We start from the raw sequence: 10,362 nt of genomic DNA on the forward strand, positions 1-10,362 counted from the left end.
TTTGCCAATTTGAAGATCCCCATGGAAAATACAACAAGACTTTTTAAACGTCCATAACTTGCTTATTTCATTTCATAACCGATTTTGATCAAACTTTTTTTAAATTGTTCCTCTCATTTTACTCTTTCTAATAAGATTGCTTCTCTTCTTGGGTTTTGGTTTCCTTTAAAGTTAAATTCCACATTTGGTAGTCCTGAGTAAAAACCCAACGGCCCGATTTCCCAACCTGGTTTTGAAAATCATTTGATGAACCAATGGTTTATGCAGATTTCCTGTACAAATTACGCTTATTTACCACGTATATTGACAAGATGTCCAATGCCAATGCACGCTTTTGTCAGTGCGCCGAATTGAGGCCTGTTGTCGCTATTATTTTATTCATGAGTCCAATGTTTTGAATTAACGAGTCCACTCTTCAAAACAGTGGACTTAAATAAAAAAGCGTACTCAACGTGGTATTTAGCTATAAAGCGTAATTTATGGAGGAAAAATCTACATAAACCATGGGTTAAACCAATGGTTTTCAAAACCACCTTTGTGAATTCCGGCCAAAACATTCAAACTATACTAGTCATTAGCAAGACAAAGGAAGAACCAAGATTGAGGATATGAAATGAAGGGCAAAACAGGGCTCTCTAACTAGGGATACCCCCGGATGAAAATGTAGCGTAAAATCCAATGTGAATATTATATAAAACCTGATAAATTAGCACTGAAAATACCGTAAAAATGACAAAATTATGAAATTTCAAAGTTGTGCATCATTTTTGTTTTATGTACAGTCTCTATAAAAATGCAAAGGGCGAGCTCACGATGTCTTTTCCATAATTACATTCATGCCCTTTTTTCTCCAAAAATGTAAAAACTGGCAACATCATCAGCTCACTTACGGTACTGCGAATTCAGGACGCCATGCATTTAACAGTTTTCTCAAAATATCACCTAACTTTAAAAATTCAATAACTTTATTTTTTTATCAGATTTTGATTAATGCTGGCTGAATTTTACTTTATTTCAGATATAATCATCTTCAAGGTGGTGTACTCCTTTCATATGACAATGGGTCTTTTAACAACAACCCTGACCGCGATTTCAATGCGAGTGATCAGTCAAAACGCAGTATTGCTGATTCACATGCAAAATCAATGAAGTGCCAATACGACGGTTTGGCTGACCGCGCATTTGCATATTAAGAGCGCACAGCTGTTGTTTGCTCTGCTACAGTACACGTTTCCAACTGTCCATTGGGATTTGCACATTTTATCAACAATTTGTATGACATGTGTGAAAATCCCGTCATATTTCAGAAACTAAAATACATTGCTGCCTAGAAATTATTTAGGAATAGAATAGGACTTTTACTTTCATTTTCTGCAAAAATCTCAAAATCAATTTTTTTTTAATATCAAAATTGACTGATACAACGGTTCGGATGAATGCCGACGACAAGTATAACATTCATAACATCAACGATAACTTTACCATCAATGGTAAACGCCATGTTACAAATTTTGCAGGAAAATAGGCATTTTCATGCAAAAAAACTACATTCTAATAATAGGCTTCATCCAATTAAACAAATATTTTGTTGACCTTGATTATTGCATTTCACGTTATAGGATGATATACTCTCTCACAATAAACATAGATCATATGTTGTGAGGAAAATATTGCAATAAAATAAATATTCTATGATTAATTCTCGCTTGGAATTTTTAATTCATAATACACTCTAATTTAACAGCCCTTGATCATCTAACAGGAACCTTTTTATCATCAGTTCCGTTTACGTCCACTTGCTTTTGAACGGTGTCTTCTTTATTTTTGTCTGTCTCATCAGGATTTTGTTCTGTTTCCTTTGTTTCTACTTTCTTTGGTTCTGATTCTTTTGCTTCCGTTTCTTTAGGTTTGTCGACAACCTTTTGCTCATTTTCAACTTTTGATTCCTTTTGTTTCACCTGGCTCCCTTGCTCCTCCTGTCCTGCTTCCTCCTGCTTTTCTTGACCCGACTCTTTTCCTTGCTCCGCACGCTTCTCCTCCTGATCCTCAGGTGGCTGTTCTTGATGCGGCAATTGCTCTCCTCGATGCTGCGATTGCTGCCTTGAACGTGCCTCTTGGAGGATCTCTTTGGGTACATCTACTGGACACGGGAACGTTCCCACGCCAAAGGGGCGCAGGTGGTACACAAGATATTCCAGGTTGTACAACGCGGCGGGTGGGATGTAGTGGAATGTTACAGAGTAATCAGAGCAGCATCCTTCATAACCCTGCAGAGAAGGAAACCCAATGAAACAATCTATAAAATCAAATTACAAAATGTAGAAATACAGTCACCTCTTCCTATTCAAATCAAACAGAGGAACTCTGAAACTCTTTGAAACAGCAACCCCCAATAACACTATTAAATCTATGAGAAAAAATCTGAAGTATGCTGTACTCGCACAATGGTTTCCTATTTTTTAGTTGTGAATCTTTATTGCAATTTGCATTGATTCTCAAATCTTTTGCATGATGACAACTGAAACTGACTGACTGTCAGAACAGTTCACGGGTCATGATGGGTGTATCCTAAAGCTATTGCCTGTTCATACGTTACCCACAATTTTATACATTTCCCCACAACTATTGACTCAAAGGTAGTGCAAACAAAAACTAAAGATGTGGGCGTTGACCTGAACTTGTGCTTAGTGAGATACATATTTTCTGTTTCAACTTTCAACCTTTTTTTAGAGTTGAGTTTCACATACCCTAGCAAAAATTTGACAAAATAATGTTAAATAAACAAGTGCAAAATTTGCATTCATATAGGCCTACTGGTAAACAGTAATCACATAAATGATGAGAAACAAAAAATAAAAACTAATTTAGCACTGGAAGAATAGGAAAGATAACCACTGCATACATGTAACTTTATAAAATACCCACTGGATATGTTTTTAATGCAATGTTACTTGGTCTGAAATGACAGCTCTAGCACAATTATTCAAGGGGTGTGTGTAAACAAACTTGAAATGCACAATGAGTAGTACGTATCTGTATTTTAAACTGCTCATAAATAAAATCACATGTCCTTAGCCCCCTTTTTTTTCTCAAAGAGTTTTTGTAAAGTGGGCTAACCCAAACCTTAGTACGGGGAATATTTGGCCCTGCAAAATAGCAGTTCTAATGTCCTTTCAGAGATAAGCGCTCATGACCACCAGTCTTGAATTAAATTTTGTGCAAGACAAGCAAGCATTTAATAGCGGGGGTTAGGCAGAAAAATATGGCCCACTGCCCCATTACATGAGAAAAGAAACACAAAGAAAGTAATGGGTTAGAGATAGTGCAGGGTTTAAAAAAACATGAGAAAAGCCTTTAAATAGATCACAATGTACGACATGACAATTTATAAGAAAGTGTCGAGGTTTGCATTCTCCAATTACAACTGGCCAAAGTCACCTACATACCTCATTTCGTGGATAATAGATGTAATTCCAGTACCAGAAGTTCTCAGGAAGGCCATTGGGATTGAGATGTGCCTCAGGTTGGAACGGATGGAAACGATTTCTTTGCAAGGCATCTCTAGAATCCCCAGCAACCACACCCGCGTTTTCAAGACACTTGCCGATCTCGACGTCTTCCGCACCACCCCTGTGGTCCGTACCCCAACATTTCTTGGGATCCTTAAAGGCGATCTCTACCAGATTCTTCACACCTTGTCTACTGGTCACGTATCCACCACCTCCACTCATGTACCCCTGCCTCACATAGGGCTTGAACTTGTGACCAAAGTAAATCGACGTATCTGGGCTGTACTTCAACAAGAAGTAGCGCAGGTTCTCAACGATGACAAATGTGTCGTCATCTGCTTTCAGGAACCAGTCGTAATCGTTCAGCAGATTGTCGTAGATGTATTGGAAAGCTCCTCTAGTTTTCTGCCACAGGAAATCCCGCCCTTCTTGAGTCGCTACCTTCACGATGGGGATTTTGTCCGATGGTTCGGAGGAGATGAAAATGACCTTATTGCACCGCTTTCCCCAAGTGGCATGGATATGAACTGCCTTTGTATCAATGTTTTGAGGTCCTGTCATCACCCAGCAAAGAATACGAACCTTCTCATAGAGGACTTGTGCAATGGCATCCTGACCTGCGGATAAGAATGGTTAAAAGGATGGTCCGGGGTGAAAGTATTTAATGAATAGAGTAGAATTCACTGCGCAAAATGCCGAAAATTTCATCAAAATCGGATAACAAATAACAAAGTTTTTGAATTTTAAAGATAAGCAATATTTTGTGAAAACAGTCGTCATGAATATTCATTAGGTGGGCTGATGATGTCACATCCCCACTTGTTCTTTAGTTTTTTATTATATGAAATTAGGTTTATTCAATTTTTTTCCTCCAAGAACTAGAAAAATTGGATTGACAACTGATTTAGTGCATTAGATATTTATTGCTGCAACTTATTTCATTATAAGGGAAACATATTATTCACACAAGTATGAAATAATGAAAAAATTATGATTTTATGTAATAACATAAGAAAACGTAAAGTGGGGATGTGACATCATCAGCCCACCTAATGAATATTCATGATGACTGTTTTCACAAAATATTGCTAAACTTTAAACTTCAATAACTTTATTATTTGTTATCCGATTTTGATGAAATTTTCGGCATTTTGCTCAGTGAATTCTACTCTATGTATTAAGATATAAATATTTTCAGCCCGGATCATCCCTTTAAGCACAATACCATTGTCATTTGTGTAAAGAGAAAAATTGACAGCAATTTTCTACTCAATGAATAATTCTATTTGTATAGTAGGGGGTCCTACTCCTAAAGCTATACACCACTCATCGCGAATGCAGTTTTCAGTGGAAATGCGCACTCTCTGTGTGGAACTGTGACTGCAGAGTGACAAACGATTCCTATTCAATTTTTCTACAGAGGCTGCAGTAAATCTCTAAATGCAGAGAAAACCCACAACTTTTTGAAATTTTGGAGTTACATTCACTTTAATTTCAAATTTTCCTTTAATAATATGAACATATTTTAGAAATTGAGGCACAGGAAATATTATTTTTTTACATGATAAATTGAGTGCGTAGCTTTAGGACCTCTTATACGTCCAGCGGCGAAATTAAGAGGTGTTCGGAAAACACGGCGGGATTTTCGTATTTGGTCATTTTCAAACGTGAGTGACACGACAATCGGAGAGGGTTAAGGGCTCATATCTTTAAACTTAAAGGTTATGAATCAATCATGACTACTATATTATATACAATGTAGGACTGGCATGGGCCACTACCAGTTTGATTTGAATTCTACAATTTGTTTAGTAGATATGATTGAAAAATGATGCGTGCGTGACACGACAAATTTCGGACATGGGTTTCTGACCATCATCACTTATGATTGGATTCGTGCCCAAGTAGCTGTCCAGGAGTACTGTGAGTACCCATACATGTACGTAACTAGTGTACCTATCTAGCACATATAGTCAGAATCAATCAGACCTTCTCTATGGAAAATGGTGCCCTCCTATATACCGTGAGTGACACGACATCCAAAACGTGAGTGACACGACGAGTGCAAAAATACAACATTTATCTCAACAACAAAAGTATTTTTGGCATGATGTACATGAGTGAAATCCCATCAACCAAAAAACAAGCTTAATTACATAACAACTGCCTTCTTTAAAGTTGATAATGTGTCATCCTAATGATTTATTCTTGGTTTATGGTCATATTTGCCCATCAACTCACATTCCGTATACCATACCACATTATTGTCACACTCGGGCTTCTACCACTCTCCTCTTTGGGGAGGAGGCACTTGAAGGAGGTGTTATGTGGTCTTGGCATTGACATCAACTCAAACATTCTTTTTGTGGCCTGATTTCATTCAAAACTAACTCTTTCTCCCTATCTGTATATGAAAGTTTACGGGTTTACAATTCAGCATCCACAACTGATGGAATAATTTTTCCTTGTAAGAAAGGTATTCTCAATAGTCACTCGCATCATCTGGCATGATCTGGTAGCCAATGATGTCATGTATGACTCCTTTTTCTTGAAATATTGGATTACAATATTATCCTCCTTAAATATTCTAGGCATTGTCCAAATAGGACTTGGCAGCTTCAATGTCTTTTTTTGTACACCGTACCAAACCACAGTTACTTGGCTGCACACTTCAGATGGACTATTAGCAGATCCTTGAGAAACTTTAATAGGGATCAAGTTCAACTCATCAAGCATTGGTTTTCTCCTGAACACTGCTTGTATGTGGACCCCTCCAAAGGCACTGTACCAAAATTCAGAGCTATGATTTTCAGCAGGAATCTTGCAAGCTGCTTTTCATTGCTAATTATCATATTTGATAATAAACCAAACCACGGGTAATACATGGAAAGCCACGAAGTGAAAGACGCATAGTCAGTACCTGATTCTTGCAAAAAGCCACAGCACAGTCTGTTGGTATTACCTACAACTACAAGTCATTAGCCTTTCCTTTGATGAGCTCTTGGATGTTACACTGAAATTCAATTCAGCATCCCCAACCATCAAACACTCCCCCTATACCTCCATATGGCATAGCTTTTTCCCCACGAGGTCCAGCTCAGTTCTAACCAGGGTACCCCCCCCCCAAGAAAAATTGATCTACATGAAAACACGGCAACTCATCAAAGTTGCTCAAATGCAAATTCGGTCTTGGTTGGGACTTGTTTGGACCTACATATACATAATTTACTCTATCAATTTGTTGTGTGTAATGCAAATAAGCTCTGAACCCACATCAGCCCGCTCACGGTAGTTTGCTGTGCAGACCCTAGTTCATTACTAGTGGTATGAATGGTGGCCGAACAAAGAACGATTTTGAACCAGGCATGTAGCTACTTCAAGCAATATCCAAAATGCTCTTTTAAATCTCAGTATATTCTCACCTGAGATGTTCTTGCAAAAAAATTGTTTATTTCACGTCCTCGAATACAAGCTTTGTGGCAAAAAAGGTTAATTTTAATTAATCAGAAGGGAAAGAGTTTTTTCTGATTTTGAAAGAATGTTTGGTGTTCACGGAGATCTCTTCATACACTTTTCTACCATTAGAATATTTTATCTATTTCTGCAAATTTCAAAATAAGATCCCTGACCTTGCTAGCTTTAAACCTTTCTTAATTAGTAAGACAAAGAAATAATATTCCTAAAAAGATCGGTGAACGTTCTGCTCATTTCCGTAAATGGAGACAGAGAATGTTCAAGTCATACCTGACTAACTTGAACCATCACCTAATCTTTATGCACTGTAAATATGTTCATTACTATGTATAGTGGTTTTTCTCTTGATATATTCATAATTTTATGTTGATTATGTTATATTCTTTTATCTCAGTACATCATTAAAATATGAATTAGGATCTGAGTCTTCACACGAATGGAAAATTGTCAGGATTTTTGAAACTGAGGAAACCATGGAGAGGAAAGAAACTAGATGAACTCAACGTCAAATTCAATATTTCCATTGAAAGGGGTGAAGTTAGGAAAACAGAAAAAAATATTAGCCTTACATAGGCTTAAATGATGTCAGGAACAACATTTTGACTCCATCCCTGAATTCATCTCGTAAAATGCTTTAAAAATTATTTGATGTCCTTTTTTATACACAATATGAGACCGTGAGTGACACGACATTGTGAGTGACACGACACAACTTTAACAGTTAATTTTAGCTTAGCCTTAACACATTGGACCAAGTTACTTTATATACAATAAGGTATGGGAAAACTGTATTTGCTCTTGTACTGGGATGAATTAATTTTCAGAATACTCAGCTCTAGAAAACTTTTTGTCTTTAAAACGTGAGTGACACGACAACCAGTTTTGAAAACCTTAAAGATCTACTTTTTTCAGGAAAACACTTCAGATAATTTTTTATTTTATTTAGGAGTTAGATACAATACAGAGCTTGTATCTTGCCAACAAATATGCTTCTAATACAAATTTAATATTGTGATAGGCAATATGTGAATGTTAATGCAAAAATCAGCATTTTGTAACATTAAATTTCCCTTGCTCTAAATTCACTGTATTTCAAGACACAATGAATAATTTTATGTAACTGAAATGGAAAAACATACTTTGAGATGTCTAGTTTAAAAAACCATTGAAGCCTACTGATTTCTAGCAAGTTTTAATTTTCAACCCCATGTCCACTTATGTTTGAAAATGACCATTTGTGAGTTTTGTGATGTGATGAATTTGTTCAAATTAAAATTGGCATAGCTTTTATCGTTTGAAAACAAAGTGCACAGCTTTAGGTCCCCCCATCATAAAATCAAAATCTGAACATGAATTAGACCAAAAGCTTCAGTCTCTGTATTTTGGTTGTTCCGCTGAACTGCGTTGGCTCCACTCACCCATAAATATGATAGTAAAATGTCAGAAATTGTTGAATAAATCCCCAGAAACGACGGTTATTCCTGTCTAAACATGAATTTGCACAACTGCATGTTGGCATGAATATAAATGATCTCTAACTTCAGTTCAAACTTCATATTTTTGAAGCGAAAAAAAAGTAGTGTACCGTATGTATGATGGGGTGTCCAAACTTTGCGCACTTTTCAAAAATATTCATCAGGCTTAATTTTGTTCACAAAATATTCATAATTTATACAAAACCAATTCAAGAAATAGTTACCACATTGACGGCAAGATCGTAAACTATAAAATCATGGACGAAAATGTAAAGTAGGTCAAGGGGTTTCGCCGGTATCGCGATCTCAAAATTCTATTCTGATCGGCGAATGCGGGCTGTGCTGGAAAACGTTCAGAAAAAGTGTGACCTAACTTCGCGCACCAAAGCTTTTGTGGAGATTTAAACAAAAACTCAAGCTCAAAAAGTAAAATATTTATATCAGATTGATGGCAAAATGCTATGGAATCGGTTAGTACCACATTTAACTCACATTTTTGATAATTTCTGCTTGCAAAATGGTGATATCGTGATGCTTGTTGATTTCTTCAAAACGGGCGCTAGCGGTGGCAAATTTGCCGATCTTTTGCCAATATTTTCATGAATACTGAACTCATCCTAAAGAAATTTTCACTAAAGGGTAGTTTTAGGTCGCTTTTCATGTTAATGATGTCAGATTTTAAGGATATTGGCTAGTTTTTGAGATAATGACCGTCCGCGAAGTATGGACACGCGCGAAGTTTGGACTCACTGCCATTCTAGAACTCTTTAAACGATGTTGATGATGTAAAAAAAACAATGCCAAAATAGATAGATCTAGATTCCTCTACAGGCTAGCTCTAACGTTAGAGCTAGATCTATAGGATCCAGACCCTATCTCTCCATTTCCGATTTCTTATTCAGAATAATGATAATTTGATATTTTATTATGAAGGTCGAGCAGAGTATGATCGGACAACATTTGAGCGATAACTGTGCAATCAATGGGAAGTTTACTCTCAACTGAAATTCCAATCCCAAGTTGCCAGCGCAGCCTTCATTTGATGAAAGCAAATTGAGTGCTCACTGAGAAAAATCAGATTTAGAAAGACAGAAAATGTTTTGATCTAGATTCTAAAATTAAAAATAAACTCATCCAAAAATAAAAATGGCAAAAGTTAACAGAGTTTTTAGTTTAAACTTGAATCCTCTGGCTGCAAAGCTGCATTCGACTTCGAGACGATCATCTAACCAGAAGGAATAAAATTTTGCATATTTTTCCACCTTGAACATGCATATCTTACCCACAAATTCATGATGATGAGAGTCTTCAAAATGTTTCAGTTCGCTTTCCAGCACTCTGTTCCCTTCGTCCACGACAACATGCCCGTCGGGCTGCAGCAGCGAGTCTTTACGGTGGGGATCCGAGTCAATGATAGTCGAAGTTCGAGGCACGTTTGACCGTGAAAATTTCACTGTGGCGTAAGTTATACAGCATCCAAAGAATAATCCAAAACAGAAATTCCTTATGAATCCCCCAGTGTTCCCCTTGATGGGCGCCATAATAATGAAATCATCAGGAATCAGTGAACTAACCCGGAATACGTGAGCGAGAACGTCGTCGCTAAACAAGTACCGTTGCGTGATCGCCCGGCCTAGCCGGCGGTTGCATGCACTGCACTGTACTGCACTACTGGCGATGAGGTGGCTAGGCTGTACTGTACGTGGGCTGAGCTAGCTGTTGTTCAAGCAAGGCTATATTGCGGCGAGAGGGAGGGGCCAGGGGGGTTGATTGACTTGTTATTAATTTTAGGACTCGAGTCACAAGCAAAGTTCACCAAAGCTTTCCTTTTTTAATTACTGAGCACATTCAAGTCACAGGTTAGCCGTAGTGGCCATCATTAGTTTTTTTCGTTGCCAAGTGCA

At 37.3% G+C, this 10,362-nt stretch overlaps 1 protein-coding gene across 1 annotated transcript; it reads right to left on the minus strand.

The window, feature by feature from the left end:
* Positions 1 to 1,563: 1,563 nt before the first annotated feature.
* Positions 1,564 to 10,154, minus strand: LOC129274983 (glycoprotein-N-acetylgalactosamine 3-beta-galactosyltransferase 1-like). The gene is made up of 3 exons (XM_054911740.2): positions 9,741 to 10,154; positions 3,447 to 4,126; positions 1,564 to 2,267 (listed from the first exon to the last, which is right to left on the minus strand). Exons 1-3 carry the CDS (start codon positions 9,997 to 9,999, stop codon positions 1,752 to 1,754), a joined length of 1,455 nt encoding a protein of 484 aa, XP_054767715.2. The 5' UTR covers positions 10,000 to 10,154; the 3' UTR covers positions 1,564 to 1,751.
* Between the last annotated feature and the right edge of the window lie 208 nt (positions 10,155 to 10,362).

The sequence above is a fragment of the Lytechinus pictus genome, chromosome 13 (genome assembly GCF_037042905.1).
Source record: "Lytechinus pictus isolate F3 Inbred chromosome 13, Lp3.0, whole genome shotgun sequence".
Lineage (NCBI taxonomy): Eukaryota > Metazoa > Echinodermata > Echinoidea > Temnopleuroida > Toxopneustidae > Lytechinus > Lytechinus pictus.